Genomic DNA, 24663 nt, shown 5'->3' with positions numbered 1-24663 from the left:
GATATCCTGGCCGTGGCCGTGTCTCGCAGGGATGCAAAGGCAGATGGGGTGGGAAGAAGCCCCAAGATTTCCCAGGGAGTGGATTGAGTGGCTGAGTTGTACTGGATGCAAAGGATCAGGGAGAAGAAAGGTAAGCCTTGGAGCTGCAGAAAGAGGCTGTCAGCTGGGGCCAGTTCCAGAAGCGGTGCTCCTGGGGCCCAAGAAAGGCACTAAGTTGGTCTGGGTGAGAAGGGTCAGGAAACAGTATTGGTTCCCCCAGTGTCTGGGGCCCCAAGACTAGGAATGGCGCAGGTCCCAAAGTAGGAGTAGCAAACAGCGAGGGATATGGAAGGGTGAATGTGGCTTGGGGCGTCGAGGCACGGAGAGCTGTGCTATAGACTTACCCCAAGAAGCCTGAGGATAGGGGTGCAGGCTAGGAGAGTTAGCTGGTGGTGCAGGTCCAGGGATGCAGAGCAAGGTGATGGTGGAGCCAGGACCAGAATTGGTGCTCCTGGGGCCCAAGAAAGGCATTAAGTTGGTCTGAGTGAGAAGGATCAGGAAGCAGTATTGGTTCCCCAGGTGTCTGGGGCTCCAAGACTAGGAGTGGCACAGGTCCCACACTAGGTGTAGCGAACAGCAGAGGAGATGGAAGGGTGAATGTGGCTTGGGGAGTCAAGGCGGGAGAGCTGCGCTATATACTTACCCCAAAAGCTCAACTTCCTTTTTTTTTTTATAAGGATCCTTGTCATATTGGGTCAGAGGCTACCATCCTTCATTGAATATGGGTTCATCTAAATTTCATACACAGGAATTACCATATTTATGAAAAAAGTCACATTCTGAATTATGTGTGGGAGGCTAGGACTTCAAAATATGAAGTAGAGGAGTTGGGGTTACAATTGGACCCATAACAATGGATTTCAGCATTAATAAAATTTAAAAAATTAGTCTAAGTTCCACCTGTATTTTTTAAGTAAGATTTTTTATTTATTCTCTGAGAATTTCATAGGTGTACGAAATATATTTTGATCCTTTAGTTACCACCTTCAACTCCTTCTGAACCTCTTTACCACAAGTCTTTTTTTAAAAAAATTTTAATAACTACATGATTAGAAGAAGCATTTCATTACAGCTTTAATGTATTCAGTAACACACTCCAGAGCATCTCCAGTACATCTCTTTCACAAGTGGCTGTAAGTTTCTAGGTTCACTGTTGAGTTAATACAGTTATACAATATTGAACTCAGTATAAGCTGAAGTTGAATGAATTTTTAACCTTTAAAAAATATCTCCATTTCATTTTAGAATATATTGTTCCTTGCAGAAAGACTCACTGTTTTTGCTACTAACACTGAGATATTGGCACATGCATCTCTAATCTGTATGTATCTGATTATTACTAGTCATAATCAGTTGCACTTGGATCCTCAAAAGTCTTTTTAAAAAAAAACATACTGAGTCCAATTAGTACTGTCCATATATGCATGGGTGTGGACCATCCACTGAAGCATGGACAGCCTGTCAGGGACCACAATTCCAAAGACACATGGCTCTTCTTTCCCCAGTTGCCTTCAACTGCCAATAGCCTCTCAGCTTGGAGTGAGGACTGTGTGCTCCTCCCTCAACTCATGCTGGAATATTGACTGGTTTAGTCTTGTGCAGAAATGTCTTGTGTAGGTAAGCCCAGCTGCTAAGTTTATGAGTGCAATGACCCTGTTTTGTACAGAAGACATTGATTCACCACAGTCCTCTGTGATGTCTGGCTCTTTCAACCTTTCTGGAACCTCTTTGGAGATGTACCCTGAACCTTGGTGGGGAGTGTGAAATGAAATAGATGTCCATTTAGGGATTATCACTTCATAGTTATTTATTCTTTCAATTTTGACCAGTTGTGAGACTATTATCTGCCATTCACTGCAAAAAGAAGTTTCTCTGATGAAGGCTGGAGCTGTACTAATTGCTGGGTATAAAGGTAAGTATTTTAAAGGCAGTGGGATACTATGTCCATTTAGCAAAATAATCACAGTAGTTTCTTCCCTGGGGTTTATGGCCTCCCTAACCATCGGTTCTTAGACTGATTTATAGAACCAGGCATGAATTCCCTTTTGTGGGCTGGGCCTTAAATCCAACCCAAAAGTGGTTTTCTACGCGCCTCCCCCCCCAAAAAAATCCATGATTCTGTTGTACCAATGGCACATCTTTTCAGGCTGGTCACTATTGTAGATTGCAAAGGTCATAGCTGGGTAAGACTGTCGATGACTTTTCTACTCCAGCAGCCTGCATAGCATCTTTGGGCACTATGAACACTAGCCAGCAAGGAAGAAACTTCCAGTTCAGTAACATCTTGATTTTTCTGTGTCCTGTTACAAAAGTGTGTGGTATTTTCAACAATAGGGTCTTACCATCAAGTTCTGATTGGCAACCAAGAGCAATGGCAATAGCCTATATTATTTTGGTGAACTTGTGTGTTTGGATTTAGGAAATTTCTTTTGCTTATGATTTGTCTTTCCAAATTGCACCACTAGAGGGTACATCACTGCAATTGTCTTTTCCTCTGGCAATCCTACACTATCTTTGGGACTTACCCATTTATCCATAATTTAAACACATGAGAACATCAGAAATGGAATAGATGGAGGACACAATTCTTGCCTAGCATGCATAAGACCCAGTGTTTCATCACCAATCACACACACACACAAAAAACAAACAAACAAACAAACAAACATACTCTTAGTGGGTGAGAAATGGAAAAGGTAACATATGGTAGAAAGGCAGGTGCTTCCTAGTCATCCCTATTCTGGATCTTTGGATAAAATGATAAGAGAAGTCTGAACAAGCTCGAAGTTTTCCTCTGACTAGTACATTGTGAATCAAACAAGTTCAGCTAAGGAGGAACTTAGCCATCACTATGTAGTAGTCACCTTTGGAGTGGAGTGGTCACCTCATTTCTTGAGTCAAGAGACTTGTCCCCATTATGAGCCTGAATATTATATGACCAAGAGATTTTGGACTATTATTAACTCTCATTGGGGGTTCTTTTCTAAAGACAGTTCATAATACATGTTAATAAGTTGTCATGCACCATTTAAAGTACAGAATACAGACTCTGGGAGGGAAAGGTCTCTCTTGTCTCAGATGCCAGCATGTCCTCTAACACTTCCTGTCCTGGGGCAGGCTGACCCCCTAACTCTGTGCCAGGGAAAAAGGAAAATAATAAACAGCTAATGATATTAAAAACATTGTGCCCTTGGGAACGGCTGAAGGGAGAAAAACTTTCCAACAGAAAGGTTTTGTTATTTGTTACTGCTTATTCCACACATGGTTCCCAGCGATTTCTGTGGATGGCGCTAGCTTTGCTCACTCTCTGAGTCAGGCTATTACTCTAGTTGGCCCTGTGAACTATTTTAAGCACATGATTTGATGATGTTTTGCTACTTCTCTGCTGTTTTCATCTGCCGCTTGCTGTTTGTTTTTTCTTTTGCTTCCTGCTTAATAAACTCACTCATTCAAAACTGAAAGTATAGCTATTCTAGATCATTTTTCTTGACCACACAGAACACAGTCTCACAGGGACCATGTTCTCCAAGTCGTATCTCTCCTTTCTGTGCCCATAGCTTACTATCCACTGCTACAGAGTGAACAAGAGTTTTTGGTTACAGCAGCAGAGACGAAGAAGTATGGTCCTCTTTACCCCTAAAGAGGCAGAATACTGAAATGCATATGACCTGATGTTGACTTGGGCTCTGGGCTCCGGAAATATGGATGGAAGAAGGCATTGAAAAAGGTAGTTGAAAGCCTTTGAATCTGGCATTAGAGAACCTTCAGAATTAAGCTGAAAGACTGATGCAGAACTAAACAGTGATGAAATCCTGTCAAGTGACGTGAAAGCCTGGATAGGAACAACAGGTTTCCCAGATAAGCAGAAAAGGCAGCTCTTGTGCCTGACACCACCTCAGGAAAAAATATTCTCTGTGCACAGAAGGCTGGGACACAAGCTGTGTGGAGGATTTGATATGTGACGATAAGTAGGATTGAAGAATGTCATGAGTATCACTTTCAAATATTCTGTCCCATTCATTATCTTTGGCTTTAATATCTCACAAATATTTTCTGCCAGAAACAAACTAGTGTCTTCATCAAATGCCCATTTTAACACAGAAAGTTTTTAGAATAAAGTACAGAAATAAAGGAATCAAAACAATAGTACTGATGTTTTGTGTTAAGGGATATGTGTCAGATTTTCAATATTTATAATTTATGAAGTAATTTTTATATTCAAATTTATAATCAATTTATAAGTGTGCAACTGATTAATACATTTTGGCTTATAGTTCTATAACATCTCACCAGGTTAATAATAGTATTGGAATATTCAAGAAAACTTAAATTCCTCCATCTTTATAATTTTAATAAATTAGATCTATAAAAATAATAAAGTTTAGGAGACATGTAGAGATAAAGTATTTAGTTCACTACTACAAATGAGTTTTGAAAGTTTAAAGAGAAATATAATCATGTAAGCTTATTGTTGTGCTTCCTCAGTTGAAATACCTTTAAAACTTTGGTATTAAAAATTTTATCATACTTACACAGAGCAGCAAAGTGAAGTTCAGTGTACTGTCCTTGACTTGTGTCTGACAGGCTCTGGGTTTGTTCCCCCTCCCACAAAAAATTAAAATTTAAAATAGGAAGTGTTTAAAATTTTAATTTACAAGGACTGAGTTTAGAAATTTTTAATGGGTGAGTCTAAAATTCTATTCTATCTACCAAAAAACTCTTGAAAGCATGTATCCCTCTAAGCTTAAAGTAATAATCTTCCTCAATTGACTCATTGAAAATTTATTGTAGGAATGACTTTTACAATATGGGATATGCTCTGGACAAATGACTTTTGCCTAATTTTGCAACCAAAAAGTTAATCTTATCTTTTTAGATTTAGCACTATCTAAGCTTGCTTGTAAAACAAAGCAAGCTGATTAAGCACTGCACTCCTCTTGTGACTTAAATGTACAGCCCTAATCCCTCATGACTTTGTTTGACCTTGACCCAGAAAAGTGTATGAATGTGTGTATGTGCATGTTTTATAAATCAAGCAAGTGCAGCAAGTAGCAGGTATTATTGGAACAATGAAGATTATATCATTTGTGTTGCAAGCTGCAGGGATTAAATTGATAATATCTATTTGTGTGTGTGTTATTCTAGATCTATAGGAGTCAGAAAGGGTAAAAGCCTTCTGATAAGTGTCAACTTTTACTTTCCCATTTCATAGTGGATGAACACCTTCAATAAAAGAGAGAGGAAGGCCTTTGTTCTAGAGGATGATTCTGAGAGCGATCTGAAGGAACAGGTTCAAGAACAGTTCAAGTCCCCTCCTGGCTGAGTCAGGTTTTCGTTTTTTAGGCATTACCATAATATGGGATCACATAGTGCTATGAAATTTATGGGAAATTCTTCCATACTACTTCATGGCTGTCCTCTATTGTTTTACTTTTCTTCAACATTAGACAGAATATAGAGGTTCAGGATCTATTCTCGATATACATTAATTTTTTTTTTATACATTTTGTCAACCATTTATTGTACTTGGGAGACCTTCTCATGTTTAGGTTTTATTTCCTTTGTTTCTATATTATACAGTGACATTGCTTTCTTAATCCATATTCAAGGTACAATAAATACCTGATAAGCTCCTATGGTGATGAAATAATATGAAAGGCAATTACAAATATGGTCATAATCCAGCCTCTTATTTCAATTATGAGTTGAAATAAGGAGGGGCAGTTGCCACACCAAAGAGATTGGCGGTTAGAAAGATCACTGAGGAGTTGGAATCACACCAGCACCCAACATTGATCCACTTAATAAAGTTCCTATTCCTTACTTTGCTATGTATACAAGCAGAACAGCTTTTACACTGTCTGATTTAAGGGTTTCTTCTTTGGATTATAGCGATGAAGTGTGAGGTGTTCATGAAGGAATGTGGTGTAACTTCAAGAGTCCTGAGTGGAATCCTCAGGTTTGTGACAATTGAGGCAAAACAGGAATAAAGAGCAAAGGAGGGAGTCTCCATCTCCATCTTATCTTTGATGAAGGCTTGCCCTGCAGAGTCTAATCCTCTTGAAACATAAACACCATGATTTCACATGACAGAGTGTGGATGCTATGTTGCCTTGGAGAAGCACCTCTGGGAAAGAACCATCCTAGGCACAATGTCACTGCCACAACCCACCATCCTTTATGTCCTTGCCAGATTATTTTTCTTCACATTACTTACTGTCCCAATTTATAGAGCTTGTTTTATTTTTATTTTATTCTTTTCCATCTCTCCCACTGGTATGTATATCTGATGAAGACAGCAGCTTGGTTTGAGAGTCATTCTAGTCTTAGCTTTTGCACACTGCCAAGCACCTGGAAATGTAGTACAAAAGCATTTGTGTAATGACTGATCTCATTGCTACCCAGACATAGTGTGATAAGCATAGCTAAAACTGATTTTCCTCAGCCTGAATTCTAGAGTAGAATACCTTTTCTATTTTTGCTAATTTGTCATCATTTTGGAAAACATACTAAATATAATTCTTTACAAATGAAAACCTTTACAGATTCTACTTACTAACTCAAAAATTTCCTGAAACAATGTGAAGAAAGTACAAGGCTCCCTTATTTTGGGCTTGGGGTCAGAGTTTTGCTAATTGTTCATGGCATTCCATAAAAATACTACTCATAAAATGCAACTTCAATAATATAGTCATAGAACTGCAAAGAAGGTCTTAAAATGTGTTGCTTATTTCAGAGACTGGAGGCAAACAGTTATAAACTGTGGTCTTGGACATGAACTGATATTTTTTCTTAAAAATTGTTATTTATTATTTTTATGTTATGTGTATGAATGTAGTGCCTGACTGTATGTATGTGTACCTACCTGTGTTGTGCATTGCCCACAGATGTCAGATCTCTTGGAAATGAAGTTATGGATGGTTGCTAGCCACCACTTGGGTGCTAGGAATCGAACCTGGGTCCTCTGCAAGAGCTTCCAGTAATCAACCAGTGAGCCATCTCTCCACCCCCCTGATCTAATGTTCTTATGAGAACTCAATGGGTTGCTTCTTACTTGCATTCTCTGCATTTAGTGCCTGGAGAAGGAGAGATTTCTGCTCTCTCATAAGCATAATGGAGCATTTGCATTCATTGGTTTTCAAATTCCATGTGTAGTCTGGTTTGTGCTAGTTATTCCCAGAGTCCTTGACCAGGCCTAGATCCCACCAACACCAGTCTCAAGTAACCACAGCTGACCCTTCACTCATTTCTTTGAAACTCATATTTGATAAAGTCATAGAATGTTGCCAGGCTAGAAAAAGTCCCTAAGATACTGGACACACATGGGCAGAACACATGATCTCTAGAGGACCATGACATATTGGACTTTATATGCTAGCATGTACTATGGTCTATTCACTACTCAAGGTGAAGCTTCAGGTACTCACATCTGTCCTTTTCAAATCTTATGTAACAAAATGAATGTGATAAGTCCTTGAGCCTAGGGAGTCTACTCAGCTCACTCTTCAGGGCAGCTGCGATGTGTACATGGTGTGGCAGCTTCTGGACTTGGTGTTCTGCAGTTCCAGGGAGCCTTCAGGGTTTCACTCTCTGCATTTCAGTTGCATCTGCACAAAGGCTGTGCTTACTCCACATTTAGGTTATTTCTGAAAATTCCCATGGTCTTTCCTTTTCCTGTTGTAGTAGAGGCTGACTTTTATGTGTAACGTTGTATTGAATTAGCTGTTCACATGCTTCCATTTGAGAGTCATAAAATGTGACAGCAAAAAAAGGCCCCCTCTCCTGATTCAGTCAATTTGATTCCTTTACAGTGAAGAATCATATTTGGCCTTTAGGCTAAGAGTGAGTATAGAGAGAAGGGTATGTAATTAATAGTAGTAATCAGTACTAGAGACATGGAAGGTAGTTAGGTGCAGGGCAGAATCACATGCAGTTTCTTCACTCAATGGGAGTTTCTTAGCCCACAGATGGGGCCCTGACTTTTTACCTGGGAATTCCATAATGGCTTCTTGTCTAGTCCTTTATCTCTGTTAACAGAGGGAATGGCATGGTAGACTTGCTATGCTGTGATAACAGCACAATGCCCCTCTCCTAGTCTCGGATGGTACCATGCGTCTAGTCCTTTATCTCTGTTAACAGAGGGAATGGCATGGTAGACTTGCTAAGCTGTGATAACAGCACAATGCCCCTCTCCTAGTCTCGGATGGTACCATGCGTGTTAGCATCATCTCTTACCCTATTTTGGGAAGTTCACCCACCACAAAAGGACTTCTGGTCTTCTTGTCTTCTTTGTGTGGAAGAACTCAGGTTCTCTACAGAGAAATATCTCAAAGAAAGGGATTTCTGTGCCATGCAGATCTTTCTCTCTTCCAATATATATTTCAATAACAAAATAAAAGACTTGAGGTTTTTGCACCAACGTGCATGCATTCATTTATTTTTCACTGTGGTAGCAAAGATATACAAGTACAATCCAACATTTAATGAATTATAAGTGATAGCAAGCCCATGAATCTTGAGTATATCTGTAAGGCAAATAAACCCAATAATTTTCATACTATGGGCACTGAACTACACATGCCTTTGGAAGAGTTACTATTGCTCCTGAATACCATGACATGCATGGTGTACAAAGTGATTTTCAAGGTATTTTCAAAGCTAAAGCTTAGACATTTAAATCCCACCACTTTGACAAAACTGGAAACACAAACAGTGAAGTTCAGCCTCAGCCAATTGTTCTCCAGACAAAAAGGTCAAGAAACAAAATCATGAACAAAGGCAATGCAAAAAGGAAAGGTCTATCTAGAGGGAGTGGATGTTCATTAAAATCACACTTCCTCTTCTGATTCTTGCTCTCGATCTGCATTTTTCAGGAGTCCAACTTCTGAGGCACAGACCCTCTTAAGTCTGGATTTAACTAACCTGAGGAAAAAGAAAACCAACTCTGATTACATGATATCTAAAGTAAAAAAATTAAAGCAATATACATTTAAAATGTAACAAACTACAGATTATGGTATAAAGAGTAGAGGCATCATCCACCAAAAGAAAATTGTTTCTATTTGACTGAACTACCTAAAAATTCCTGTAGACTAAGGCAATGCATAAGTAAAGAGAAAAGATGTGTCTTTCAAATATATTATGAGATTGTTTAATCATGCATCAGAAAATAACTGATCACTTGTAAAATAAGCAGGAGATTGTTGGCTGTAACAAATATAACTGAAACTGAGTTTAGTGGAGCTTCTGTATCAAAACCATTACTACCAATGAATTGTAGAGACATGTCAGCTCCTGGAGAGGAAGTATATGAAGTCAGCCAATGGCAAGTCTGGGCTGAATTTCAGGTCTTCCTTGTGCTCTTAGGAGAGGTGCTTTTGTACAGGACACATGCTGCTCAGCTACAGATGGTAGCCCTGTCCATATGAATTACAAAGTTGTGTGCCCATTTTCACGGTTTAAGAGAAATTAAGATGGAGGTTAATGGGAAGTGATAATTATACTTTTGGCACTGGAATATCTGAAACATCTTAGAGACCAAAGCTCAGCAGGCTCTCTACTTCTCTGATGTGAGGATGAGTATTAATAAGAACTAGACAAAGATTTCCCCCTGAGTTGTTATCATAAGGAAATGGCAACTGTCACCGCATGAATAAGATAAGATTTCCAGGAATACACAGGAATAAGCAAAAAAATTTGGTAAACAGAACATCCAACTTTTTCTCCTTTTATAAGAAACTTTTCCAGCCTACTCATGTCCTGAACTTTGCTTTCTATTTTCCCTTTTTGGGTGAAGTTCTGGTCTGTCCTGTCAGCACATGCCTTTACGTGTGCTCTGGATCCTATCAAAGCTTCACAAGAGCACAGACTGCATCCTATTTGTGGGCCTAACCCCCAGTCAAGTCTGAGCAGATTCTAATATAAGATATTGTCAGAACATACATTTGACAAATCGGTGACATGTGAAGCAATCTTTGGGAGGTCATTTCACTCATCAGTGAAAAGAGGCTAATTCTTCAGGCACAGACACCACCAATTCTTCCAATAACAACTAAGCAGTTGGGGCTGGAGAGATAGCCCAGTGGTTAAGAACACTGACTGCTCTTGCAGAGGACCCAGATTTGGTTCCCAATACCTATAAGGCAGCTAACAACCATCTGTAACTCCAGTTCCAGGGATCCAACTCCCTCTTCAGACCTCCATGGGCTTTGCACATGGGCGCACTTACATACATGCAGACAATGCATCCATACACATAAAATTAAAATAATAAAGTATTAAAAAATGAGCAGTATCAGTAACTTCTCTTGACTCAACAGCCAAGAAAAACTGATCAAAATCATTTGCCTTGATTATTGACTATTAATAATATTTGCAATATCCCAAACACTCCAAGTCACTATCTTTATGAAAAGTTAATGCTCTGGGACATATGGAAAACATTTATGTCATTAAAAGAATCCCACATATTCTTTCTCTATAGCATAACATCAATATATGTGAAATGAAATGATCAATTATTTCATGCATCCTGAAGATGCATGCCCAAAATAAAACAACTCATTGCTGCTTCCTGTGAATTTTTTAAGTACAGATCCAGTAACTCCTACTTCTTATTCCATCCCTGGGTTGATTTGCTCTTGCTATAAGTCACTAAGTTCAGACACAGTCACACCTTCATCAAGGTTTGTCTGCTACCTGTAGTTCTAGGTTTTATACCTCTCAGGAACCAAGGTGAAGGTATGTTTCTGCTTTTGCTTCTTGTTTTCTTCAATTAATGAGAGAAAGCACAGAGCCAACACAATAGGAGCACTTCCCAGTAACTGTTGTGCGTGCCTGCTGTTTGGACAGCCTTGCCTTGTTTCTTACAATGACTCATATGACTCACTGTGTAACAAATCCATCTGCAAACGGGCAATACCTTCTTACTCACAGACAAGGGCTATTGAAATGGCTATCTGCCTCAGAGGTGCATAAGTATGAGACACATTAAGTATGGAACAGAATTTCTAAAGAGATTGGTAGGCCTCTCCTATCAGCTTACATCATCAAGACTGCAGGCATGGGAAAGGATGAGATAATTTTTGAATCATTATGCTGAAAAATTGGGACACAGCTTCGTCTTTCAAGGATTTGGAGAGCAGAATTCTATTATTAGTCATTGTGCTTTGTCAAACAGATTTGGATATAATATGTGACATTTAATTATTAATTAATGAGCAAACTGTTCATAGCCAAACCTGAAAAAAAAAAAGTTTCAAGTCTCCTTAAATCTCAAATTCAGGCCTGAAATAGTTAGCCATGTGATCTCATTGAAAAGGTAGTACTGAATCCTCATTATATTTCAAAGCTGTTGCTCATTTACATTGAAACAGTTAGTTCAGGAAAATTGAACTTGTGGTATTATCTTCCTAAGGTCAATATTAGAGAAAAACTGAAGAGGGTATAAAGCAGGATTTCTGAGAAAATGAAGATTCTGTTTAAGAATCTCTGAAATATAGATCTATTTGACAGAAATCAAATGTTAATTGAGCACCTACTATATATCTGGCAGTGTATCAATAGGTGTGGGAATATACAATGATTGCTTTCGTGTGGGGACACTATCTAGCAGAGGAGACTAACACACATGAGCTACTAGTCAACTTCACAATTGGTAGACTATAATTTTTGAAATGTCTGGTAGAAACCAAGTGCTATAAAAGCTCAGGAAATGCAGATAAATAAGAGCTAAGGGAATTCAGGTTTCAAAGAAGAGATGGGTATTTCATGTGAATATGCCAGAGGGAACTGCCTTGTCAAAAAGATTAGAGTAACATGTGTCAGGGATTGGGAGAAACTGAGAAGAAAATTGGAGTTTCTTGTTTCTTAGGGGCCTGTGAGTGACAAGCCATTTATTAGGCATCTGAAGGTTTTTGAAACAGGAAGAGACAGTAGTCTTCTGTTGGCTTTGGAGGGGAGCTGACATGAAGTAGAGTTTTTCCTTGCATCCTGGCACTTTTCCTGAAGACTGCCCAGCCCCTAAGGAGATGAGGCCCAGATATCAGCCTAGAAGAACAGGGGAAGAAGTCAAGTCTCACTCAGTAGCACAGTGAGCCTTAACTATGAGCTGATGCACATGCTTTGGTGAAATGGAACAGAACTAACAAACACAATCAAAAGAAAGAGGGAAGCAACTAGAGATCAAAGTGGGCTGATTCAAGTCCTAATAGAGACATCTAGGAGCTTTGCAAGGCAATAGTGCAATAGTTTCTTCAGAGCTCCAATGCCAGAGCTGCTTTGTCTGTAAAGTTCACAGCAGGAGAACCTGGAGGAGTGACCTGGAGCCCTGTCTGGAAAATGGAAAGCTTTTTCAGCAGAAGTTGACATACTGCAAGTCCTAGAAGCAGCTACTACATTCTAGGAATCTGGAGAATCTGCTAAGAATCCAGTGTCTGAGATGGCAGGCACTATTTACATATTGATATTTGGAGCAACTGAAATTAATTGGAGCAGAAGTCTGAAGAATCCAGTACTGAAACCTGCATGCCTGGTAGTTGGGATCAGCCAAGCTCTCTGTGGTTTGCCACCATTTTAGGAACCACGAACATCCTTTTTCATTCTTGCTCATTTTGAAACTGTACCTTAACTTTCAATTATGAGAAGACTTTCCTGAGTTCTCTGTTCTCCTACTATCCATCTATCACACTGATTTTTAATTGTTTATTTCTCCAATTTAGTCCTGATTACAGGACAAAAAATTTATCATGGGCAGAGTCATTGCCTCCTGATTGTACAGCAAACAGAGAGAAGGAAGAAAACAATAGGAATAAGAAGATTGTCAACTGGGCTCTTAAACCTTCGGAAATTTAAATACATGACCTCATTTAGGTTCTGTTATCTCCATTTACTAAATAATGAAAATCAGACTTATTGTGGTTGGGTAATAAGTTTGAAGAGCCAGGAATGTGTGTTCTTGGCAATCTGCTACAGTGTTCCTCACCTGCGTAGAATCTTGTATAAAAGAATGTATCATTAAAACTTAAAATGTGGCTGGAGAGATGACTCAGTGATTAGGAGTACTTGCTGTTCTTCCAGAGAACCCAGGTTCAATTCCCAACACCCACATGACAGATAGCAACTGTCTGTAACTCCAGTTCCAGGGGATCTAACACCCTCTTCTGGCCTCTGCAGGCATTGCATGAATGTAGTGCACTTATATACATGCAGACATAAAACTTGTATACATAAAATAAGAATAATAATTAAAAATTTAAAAATATTAAAGTCAACATTCCATTTAATTTGACCTACAAAAGTTTGTAAAAAATGGTGCCAAGGTTATGAAGTGGTATAGTTAAAGTATGAACATGTGAATAAATGGAGGCCTCGGTGCACACAGGGGAACTGATCACTCAGAAGAGAAAATAGCATATGTGAAGAGCTGGTGGTCAGGACAGTGCTGTAGGATGGTGCAGGGGTCAGAGACACAGCAGTCTACCACTGCACTATTGAAACTTTAAGCCAGCATGTATTCTTTTTGCTGGAAAGTTCTATGTGTAAAGATAACGTTCTGATGTGCTAGTCTGTCTTATGTGAATGAAGGAAAGAAGTTTTCCGTGTGAATTTTAAGGTCAACACTATCAATTCTTGGTGATCATATGCCAAGGAATGGAACTTCCATGAACAGAAGTCACTAACTTACCAGGTTATAAAAGCATAATTCATTCCAGTGATGATAAAAGTTGATGCATAATGCCAACAAAAGCATATGGTTAGAAAGAGTTTATTGTCCTGATCCTCCAGATTCCAGGCAGGACTTCCACTGGGGGGATACAGGACAAAACCAATCTGTAGTTTAAAACAAAACAAGCACATATTAAAATAACCAACCACTTTCTCAAACATGGTTCATTTGAAAATGTTTGCTAACTAATGACTTTCATTAAGTGAGATGGCAGATACAACATCACATTTTTCCTGAGTTTTTATTATTGTAGTTAACATCTACCAAATCATTTTTGGAAAAAAATAAAGCATATTTAATGATCAAGCTTCAAAATATTAATAGTGATGATCATCTCTGGGGATGGGCTCACTTTCAGAACTCCCTGGGGTTCCATATTGTGAAGTTTCATTTTGGTAATTTAAAATTAGATTGCATAATGGTATTAAATAAATACCTATGGGCAACATTGTGTTCATAGGTAGAAGGCTTAACTTTCTCAAGATCAGGAGCATAAAAAAAATTTGTTTTTATCACAGCCACTTAGCATTGTACTAGAAATTCTAGCCAGGGTAACTAGTCCAGAAAATAAAAGACATTCATATTGGAAAAGAGGTAAAATTATTTATTTTCACATAAATATGCTATTAAATATAGGAAATCATAAGGAATCAACACCCACAAATTATGAAAGATAATGGATGAGTTTAGCATATATTCAACTTGAAGATCAATACACAAAAAACATATATCTATATTTACACATATGCAGTGAAACCCAAAAATATAGTAAAAAAAATACTACTTAAAATAGTATTGACTAAAGTGAAATACTCAAGAACACAAATGAGACTATAGCTCAGTCTCATTTTGGGGGGAGAGGGTTCTTGCTTATTTGACTTACTATAACATACTGCAGATTTATCTATGTTGTTACAAACAATAGGCTCTCCTTTTGTCTTTTAAAGCTGAATAGCATTCCACTGAACACACACCACATTTCCTTTATACATTCATCAACACTTAAGTTGGTTCCATATCTTGACTATTTTGAGTAGTGCTGCAGTAAAATGGGAGAACAGGAGTCTCTTTGATTTTCTGATTTCATTTCCTTTGGATATAAACCAGAAATGGGATTGCTGGATCATTTGGTTTTATATTGATTTCTTGAGGAGACTTCATACTGTTTTCCCTAACGGACACATTGTTCCCACCAACAGTGTTCAATCCTTATGTCATTACTGAAGCTTAACTTTAATCTTTTTAAATAATAGTTATTTTAACACATGCAAGGTGATTTTTCAGTGTGGTTTTAATTTGTGTTTTTTTAATGCATGATGATGATCAGTGTCTTTTTCATATACCTTACAGCCATCTGTATGTCTTCTGAGAAATGTCTACTCAAGTCTTTTCTCTTTTTGTTTTGATCAATTTATCGTGTGTGTGTGTGTGTGTGCATGCGCACGTGTGTGCATATGCACACGTGGAAGCATACCACTGTGCACACGTGGAGGCCAGAGGACAATTTTGTGGAGTTCATTCTCTGTGTGTGTGTGTGTGTGTGTGTGTGTGTGTGTGTGTGCACGCGCACGTGTGTGCATGTGCACACGTGGAAGCATACCACTGTGCACACGTGGAGGCCAGAGGACAATTTTGTGGAGTTCATTCTCTCATTCTACCTTTACAAGTGTCCTGGAGATGGAACCTAGGTTACCAGACTTATGTGGCAAGTGCCTTTACCCACAGAGTCATCTTGCTGGCCCTTCCCTTTGTCCATTTAAAATTTTTTTATTGGGTGAGTGGGGGTCTGGGTTTGATTGAGAACTATTGTATTAGAATACAGAAGCTCATAAAAAGTTTAAAAATATCTTATGATTTTTATTTTATGTGTATGACTGTATTGCCTGCATGTATGTAAGTGTACACATGTGCAATGCCCATGGAGGCATCAAATTGCCCTGGAACTGGAGTTATGGGTGGTTGTTAGCTGCCATGTGGGTGTTGGGAACTGTACCTGCGTCCTCTGCAAGAGCAGCCAGTGCTCTTAACCACTAAGCCAACTCTACAGCCCCCCTTTGTCCATTTTAATTTAAATTTAATTTAATTTGGTATTTTTTGAGACTTTAGTGTCTCCCTATAGCCCCAATGGCCTGGAACTCTCTATGTAGACCAGGCTGGAACTCTCTATGTAGACCAGGCTGGCTTTGATCTCAAGAGATCCACCTTCCTCTGCCTCCCAAGTAATGGGATTAAAGGTATGTGCCACCATGCCTGGCTCCTTTGTTCATTTAAAATTTTTATTGAAGTTTTGTGTATTTCATACATAAAATCATCTTTATAACCCCTTCCCCTTTGGCACCTTTCCATAGCCACTCCCACCCCCTGACCCCGAAGCTCATACATTCTGTCATTTGTATTAAGGTCTATTATGTAAAGTTAGTGTCCTGAGATGTCCCTCAGTGCAAGTTCATCCACCCAGGTTTATTCAGCTTATCTAGAGTCACTCCCTTTAAGAAGATCAGCTCTTCCACACCCAGCAGTAATCAGCTGCCAATAATTCTTCAACTAAGATTAGGGCTTGCTGTTCATATCCACAGTTCTGTGCTGGGTTTTTGTCTGCCTAAGTTTGCACGGATCTTGTGCATGCTGACACTGTTGCTGTAGATTTGTATGAGAAGTGTCCCAGGTGCCTGTAGGACTATTTCTGTATGGTCATGCACCTCCTCCCTGCCTCTTACAATCTTTTCACCTTCTGTTCTACATTGATGTCTGAATCCTGGGTGGGTGGACCTCAATGTAAGAGTTCCATCCAAGGACTCACCCTCCCAACTCTTATTCTCTGTGTTTTCGCATTTGCAGCCTTTTGTGTCCCTGGCCCTCTGTTTCATGAAGGAGCTTCATTCATGAGAAATGAACGCTGCATTAGTGTTCTTTTCATTCCTTGTTCTATGTTTTAGGAGTCTTAAAACTCCTAAAGAGAGGGTGTAGAGGGTGCATCCTCGATGTGCCACTTAGGCTTGGGCAATTTACAGAGAATCTTTGTGTATGACCACTGGTGTAACTCTGTAATAATCTGTCTGTTGTAAAAGAAGCTACTTAGATGAGTGGTGACTGGGATACTTGTTTATAAGGATTTGGTGCTAGGATCCATCAATGAGTGAGAACATTTTGTTTCTTTTGTTTTTCTGTCTGTGTAACTTCACTTGGTATAACAGTTTCTAGATCCATCCATTTACTTGCAAATTCCATTGTTTCATCAATTTCACTGCTGAATAGAACACCATTGTGTAAATGTACCACATTTTTGTCAACCACTCATCAGCTGAGGGACATTTAGTTTTTTTTTCATCTCTCACCAATTGTGAAAAGAACAGCAAAAAACATGGTTACACAAGTGTCTCTACAATAGGATGAGTCCTGGAGTGGTATAACCAGTCAAATGGTAGGTTCATTTTTAGATTTTTAAGAGTTCTACACCCTGCTTTCCATAGAGGTTGCACAAGTTTGCAATCCCACCAGCAGTGACTGAGTGTTCCCCGTTCTCCACATCCTTGCCAGCATTTGGTATCATTTGTTCTCTTGATCCTAGCCAGTCTGATTGGGATAAGGTGAAATCTTAAGGTGGTTTTAATTTGCATTTCTCTAATTATTAACGATGTTGAACACATTTAAAGATATTTCTTAGCCATCTTTAGTTCTTCCTTTGAGAACTATCTGTTTAGATCTTTAGCCCATCTTTTAATTGGGTCATTTGTTTTCTTGATTCTTTGTTTTTTGAGTTCTTTATATATTCTGGAGTTTTACTCAGCAGTAAAGAAAGATGAAATAAGCAAATTTGCAGGTGAGTGGATGGATCTAGAAACTGTTACACTAAGTGGATCCTAGCACCAAATCCTTATAAGTGAGTGCATATCCTGATGTAGCTTCAAGAACCAGGAAAACGGAAGGAAACCAGGACAGCATAGGGAAAGAAGGAACCTGAGAGAGAAGAATAACTAAAGAGGAGGGGGAGAAGGAGTGTTATATATAGAACTGTGGGAATAAAGGAAAAGAAGGAGCTCAAAAGAGATGGGACCATAGCATACAAAAATTATCAAGGGAGAAATGGGGGAAATGGGGACACTTTAAATGGGAAGGGCAGAGAGGGAGACTTAGATAGTGAGAGAAAGGGGAGATAGAAATAGTCCCTAGCTAGTATGAAAAACAGAGGGAATAGAATTGGCCCAAATACCTACTGAAAAAATTCCACGAGTCTCTGCATGAGTCCATGAGTATAGCTGGACTACAAAACAAGAAACAGTGCAGACAGGAGAAACCTTCCTTTGAGTTGTTGGCCAGTGTAGTCCAAGAGATTCCCAAAATTACACAGGCTATTGCCACAGTCCTTGAATGCCTCCCAGAACTTGATGGTAACACCCTATTGCTGAAGATGGGATATACTTTGAACACAGGATTTAGAGCAATGGAGCTGGAAAAGACCTGGAAGTCACCTCCACTGAAGGTTAGCTCTTCATAACTTTGGAGAGTACTACACAAGCTGGAAAGGGAAAACATCAACTGATGGTCCAAACCCAGCTTCAAAGCCTAAAAACCACATCAATGGCCAGCACAGCAAATGACACTGGTGCAGTAGTGGCACGTTTATCTTGGGAGTAATCAACAGCTATCTAATTGGAAATAAATAACATTAGGAAAAGAGTGTGCTTAGAAACTTAAAAGAGATCCAACTCAGTGATAGGTGGTATGAAGTATGTCCACTGTACATGAGGCCCTGGTTTTGATCCCTAGCACCACACAAAAAATACATACTTTAAGAAAACTCATAAATTAAGGATGAAAGCATACTGAGAATGCAACATTAAAAAGTTATATTTATGATAGCATCCAGAGGAATTTATGGTCATAAATGTATTTTTATACAAGAAAGATTGAAAATATATAAACTTGACATTTAACTAAAAATAAAAACAGAAAAAGGAGCAAAAGACAGCTTCATACAAAGAAAAATGGGAATTTGACAAATCCATGACAGTAAAATAAAACTTCCACAGACTTCTATCAGCAAAAAAAGAGACCAATCTGTTGGAAAACAGAGATAAAGAATATATCCACAGCACTAAGTGTCCCAGAGCCTAGCTCTGGCCCCAGCAACCACCAGCCATTGTGTGTCTGCTCTGGACACGGAACCAGCAGGCCTATGGCTGGGCTCTAGTCCAGCTGCACATTTCTATTCTACTTCAGCCCATAAGGCTCTGTGTCCTGCTTTTTGTCTGTTTTACTTAACTGTAGTTAGATGTGTTCTAATTTCTTATTTTTTCTCTTTTAACGTCCTTTTTATTTTCCAGAGTTATTTTTTTCTCTCTTATCTGCTATTTCTATGTGTTTGGAACAGATAATATACACGTAAGCAAAGGCTTACTGTGCCATATTGACCAAATGTTATCTTTGAAATATTTTTAAATTATTTTTTTTCTTTTTAGCTACATAATACATGCACACAGTAAAACATTTTAATGAGAGCTCCTCAGTGCATACCTATTTTTCATATACCATTCTCTTTACCCCATTTAGGTCCCTGGTGGATGATAGTACTCTGCATAAGTGTGCTAGAGTCATGAATAATCAGTCTGATCACCTTAGCAGGTATTTGTCATGTTTTTCTCTAACACATTGCCTGTAAACTAATCCAAGACCTAGTCCTCCTTACTAGTCTCTGTGCCAACAGCTCTTCTACCCCCTCACATGCATAAAAGCACATCATTTCTTCCTGTTTAAACCCCTACACTTCTCGCTCCTTCACCTGTCAATGTTTTATCAGTCCTCACATGAAATAGAAATCCCTTAAACAGCCTTATTGCCCCAAATCCAAGTTCTAGGGTGACTAAAAAAAATCTCCTCCCATGTGCATGTCAATTGCATTGAAAATGAATTTTTCTGTATGAAACTGTGTATTTAATAATGAAATGGAGATCTTTTTTTAAAGGTTAAAACTTCTTTTAATTTTATGTCTTATAGGGTTTATACTGAGTCAAATATTGTATAACTATAACAATTCAACTGCAAACCTAAAAATTTACAGCCAATTTTGAAAAAGATGCATCTTAGCTCAGAAAATTGTTATTGAGTATGTCAATGCTGTTGTAATGACATGCTTCTTCTAAGTATGTGATTATTAAATAAATAATAAACTGGAAAAAAAATCTCCTCCCAACCTAAGGAACTTTGGCAATTGACGGCTCCTGAGCGGGGAAAAACAGCGTTTTTATAGGGATGGGACTCTTGGTGGGCCTGGTGAAGGGACCCACACTGAAGGACATTTGGGGACAGGCTGTAATATATACATACATATACAAGTACATTAAATTGGGTGGGGGCACTGAGGGGAAGTGCAGAGAGAGGAGGGGATCGAACTACCATTACCTAATCACAAAATTCACAAAAATTCAATAAAAATTTAAACTAAAAAAAAATTTTCTCTTCAACATCCTGTCCAGTCAAACCTCTTTGTCACCCAATCCTAGACTTTATTTACGTCTATGTATGTATGTCAAATTGTGATGCAACAGTCTACATAAAATCTATGTTCACTACTTGGAATTCATGCTCTCAACAACACATCAAGTTTAGGGAGTTGATGCCTAAAATGGGAAGAATCTGGGACTTGGGATTAGATCAATCTAGATTACCATTTTAGGTAAACTTTTGTTTGAGCTTGAGAAAATAGCTTGGTCTTGCTGAATATTCCTGTAGGTAAGTTACAGGTGATGATACCTAATGTCTGGATCATTGTGAGGACACAATAAAGTAAGGTGTATATAGAACCAGTATGGTAGTCATCGCAGAGTTGTTTTTCATTAAATAAGTGCTTGCCCCCTTTCTTGCCTTCTATATATTGCTCTAGTTTACTACTCATTAGGCGATACAGTTTTTAACATCAGGAATTGCTTGTAGCTAAAATGATCAGCTTTGCATTCCTACTTAAGGGATAATTGTTCTGTAATGAAGACATACACTACTTGTTTCCTTCATAGCTTTGACAATACTCTCAGCAGAACCACTGGGCCACTCAAAGAACAACACATATCTGAAGCCCATTGGAGGGAAGTCTTTGGAGTCCAGAGAAAAATGCCTCTTTAATTAAGAAGAGAAGCTACAAAAAGAGACACCAATTTGCTGGAGGTCTGGACTCACCTGCCAGAACCAGGTCCCCTGTAGCATGATGAGGCTTGACCGCAGGAGCTCCAGAAGTACGTTGTTCTTTGTAAGGAACTCCATGAAGGCAACCAGACCAGTCAAAACAGTGGTGAAGACCAGCAGCTGGTGCACAAAAATGTCCAGCATTTGACGACCATGAGTATGGTTGTAGAAGATAAAAGCTAAAAAAGGAGGGGAGAGTTAGCATTTTTCAGTAAAATCAAAGACCTCTCTCTCTCTCTCTCTCTCTCCTCATCCTTCCCGACCCCACACAATTTCCCAAAAAACCATGTCCCCGCAATGCATCTTTGCATTCTGGGGGAGTTATCACTGCCTCTTCAGAACAGAATCTTTGAATTCAAATCTTCTGTTTTCCTTCTGCAACCTTTATTCTCTTCTAACATACTACAAAATTTTCAACTATTTTTCAAAGCATTGTCTATGTAGATTGATGAATAATAAGATGACTGGGGTGAAGAACTACAATTAATGTTAATATACAGATGAATAAAGTAAAGCCTAAGTCTTGCCCTAAGGAATTCAGCTACCTAAGGAAGCAAACACATACATAAATAATAAGGGAGAACCTGACAGATGTGGCAGTCTTATCTGGAAGTTCCCAAGAAGAAGCAACTGACTGCTTGCTTTCATTCCATGGACAGATTCTAGTTTCTCTTTGCTATCATTTAGGTAAAGAGTATATATTCTCATTAAAAATACAGTAACACCCTGAGGTAATGAGAACCATAAGGTAGATGCTTGAACTCATCTATCTAACCCTTGTCTTCAAAGGGCAAATTCTTTGTTTTCAGATGTGGGAGGAGAAGTGAACAGGTTGGAAGCAACTGTCTGATCATCACTTGGAGCTGCCATAGTTCCATGGTCAATATATTTCTTACATGTAATGAATGAAGACAAATCATAAACACCCCCCACACTCTAGTAATCTTGGAAACCATTGAACAAAACATACTGTTATTTTCATTAACCTTTCAAGATTAGTAAGTCATATGTTTTGTGACTGAATGTTTTAGACACTGTTTACCACACTTGGGCAGAGTTTTATTTCTGAGGTTTGAAAAACTTGTTAGAGGATGGTGGAAGTAATACGAGTGTTGCCCGTGGTAGGTTTTTCATGTTCCATTGCTCAGAGTTTGGTTTTCATTGTTAAAAGTGATAAACCTTAATGATAAGTTCTAGGATCTACAGTGGTCATTCACCCCTACAGACATGGTAGGTTATTTTTAAAGATAGATACAAAATGCGAATAAGGCTTATAGAAGGGTTGTGTTTTCCTAGATCTACTAAACAAGTCAATAAGGAAAGAAGATTTTTGCCATCTTATCTAGAACACCCATATATTATTATTATTATTATTATTATTATTGCCCAAATAGATAACTCTGCCAACCAAGACTATAGATATGTTATAAAGGGCTAACACAAATGCCCACTAATAGAAAAAAGAACAGGAAAAATACTCCCTCATACTTACACTCCACAAAGATGGCATTTGATAACATTAATTTGGATAAGGAGACAGGAAGTGAGCTAATGGTGAAACTTAAGATATGGGAAACACCCTGCAGGCCAAAGAAAAAATACATGGTCGTGTGATGCCAGCCCAGGAGTTGGTTCCATTGTCCTTCTTTGTATAAGGCCAGGTAGGGTCCTCCAGCAATAAACTGCTCCCCAGCCATACCTGGAAAGAACCACATCACAGTTTTAGCAATCTTCTCCTTAACTTTATGAAGACACAGGAGGGTGGGCCTATTGCTTATGCCTTTCTTATGGCATTAATTCCTTCCTCTGAGCCTTTCATTAAAAGCTTAGTAATGGTGATTTAGACATGTTTTAAAAGTTCAGATGCTGGCTTGGATACAATTTTTAGTTAAATATAGTCAAAGGTATCAAAAACTTTTATATTGTTAACACTACTAATTTAGTTCAAATGTTGATTCCAATTTAATGACTAAAATACTGAATAACTTGGGGGTTTGGATTTATAATACCAGTCCTACAAAGAGTGGTTGCTTCATTCTTAGATATTACATTATTAGGTAGCTTCTGTAAAGTAGGGAATTGTCCTTGATTCCCAACAAAAATGTTAAGGAATTCAGCTTTTCCCCAATTAAGGATAACAGAGGTGGTCCAGACAGACACCACTTATGTTTTAACCACTCGTGCAAACAGCTTCACATTCTTAGAGATGCTAATTTGTTAACCCAAAGAATTGGCAGGGAAATTCTCTTTGGAAATGGTTACTCTATAATTTAATTGCTGTAGCAAAATTCTATTGACATGAATAAAGCATGAAAAAGAAATCTAATAGAAAAAAATGGGAAGTGTTATTTTTTTACAAAGGAGAGGCTACAGTGGAACTCTAAACACCGAACCTTTTCATCAAATTCTCAGTAGCAATGGAAAAGCTCTGGAGTTATAAGTCATCTGAACTCCAGTTCAGGAGGAAGGAGAAAGGATATATATGAAGCAAAGGCTTCCTAAACCCTGATCCTCTCCATAGTCTATCAGCAATGATTGATTATAGAAGATTTCCCATAATCATTTAATTATTTTGGTATAATTAACAAAATGGTTTCTTACAGAGTTTCTTCTTTCAGGGATCAGAACAACTGATAAAAATTATTTTATAGACCTCAACCAATGATATAAATGGAATTCACTTGACTAGATATACAAATTAAATACTATGACTAATTCATTAAGGAATAGGCTTGTGTATAAATATGAAATATCACCTTCATAACAGAGTACATCAGTTATAAATTAGAATTAGGATATGTATTGAGAAATATTTTAATACAAAATTCATTTAGCATATCTTGATATCATAGTAAGTCTTTATTTTGCTCATGAAAAGACCCAAAAGGAGAAAACAGAACACAGAAATGCCCACTCACCAGTTAAAGCCATGAAGATTATAACAATTCCTTCCCAAATTTCTGCTCGACGTAATAAGGCTTTGGAACTAAGGTAGCAGGTCCGATTTTGCTTTCTACAGACGTACTTTAGAATACACTTTGTACTCCACCAAAGACCCATGATAAAGAAGAAGGTTCCAGGGAGGGCATGACCTTTGAAATTCCCCATGACCTACAAAGACAAGACATAGATATTTTATTTTTGGAACCTGGCAAAAACATCTCTAGTTCGCGTTGGTATGTTACTGTCTGATGCTTATGAGTGCAGAGTAGATCTTTTATAATATTAGCAATTCCAATAAAAAGAAAATAAAAATTTGCATCCATTAGACACTGAGCGTGTATTAGATACTGTGTCAAGTGTTTTGCATTACTGTTTCAATTTCTTTTTGTGATATGGGTCTGTTTAAGCTCTTGATCTCTTCTTGGTTTAGTTTTGGTGGTTCCCATGCTTTTAGGTACCCATCCATTTCTTTAAGGTTTCCAAATTTAGTAGCATATGGGTTTTTAAAGTATTCCCTTATAATGTTCTCGATCTCTTTGGTGTCTGTTAAGCATAAAGGAGCACAGTAGGAATGTTTGACCTTCATGTTTAAAATTTGAAATTATGTGATATTGCCTATAGATTTTTAAGTAGATAATTTCAAATTATCAGTATCACATATGTGTCAAAGACTGTTAGTGTTCATCAAATTTCAGCAAATGCTTGTGTGTTCTTCCACACACATTTCCCAGTTTCTCTTCCAGTTGGATTGGAACTATATTTTTAGTCTTGGCTAACCT

General features: G+C 38.2%; 1 protein-coding gene across 1 annotated transcript in view; it reads right to left on the bottom strand.

Moving 5' to 3' along the window:
• Positions 1 to 8440: 8440 nt before the first annotated feature.
• Positions 8441 to 24663, bottom strand: part of LOC103746344 (transmembrane protein 45A-like) — a 109769-nt gene continuing 93546 nt past the window's right edge. The window contains exons 2-6 of the mRNA XM_008848480.3: positions 23860 to 24052; positions 22434 to 22640; positions 20936 to 21120; positions 13724 to 13869; positions 8441 to 8961 (exon numbers count right to left, since the gene is read on the bottom strand). Of these exons, the coding sequence (XP_008846702.1) occupies positions 8868 to 8961; positions 13724 to 13869; positions 20936 to 21120; positions 22434 to 22640; positions 23860 to 24049 (822 nt within the window). The 5' untranslated portion in view covers positions 24050 to 24052 and the 3' untranslated portion in view covers positions 8441 to 8867. The remainder of the gene's footprint in view (positions 8962 to 13723; positions 13870 to 20935; positions 21121 to 22433; positions 22641 to 23859; positions 24053 to 24663) is intronic.

This window comes from Nannospalax galili, unplaced genomic scaffold (genome assembly GCF_000622305.1).
Source record: "Nannospalax galili isolate Female #2095 unplaced genomic scaffold, S.galili_v1.0 scaffold1184, whole genome shotgun sequence".
Taxonomy (NCBI): Eukaryota; Metazoa; Chordata; class Mammalia; order Rodentia; family Spalacidae; genus Nannospalax; species Nannospalax galili.
Note: the sequence above shows the minus strand (reverse complement) of the source record. Positions and strands in the feature narration are given on the sequence as shown.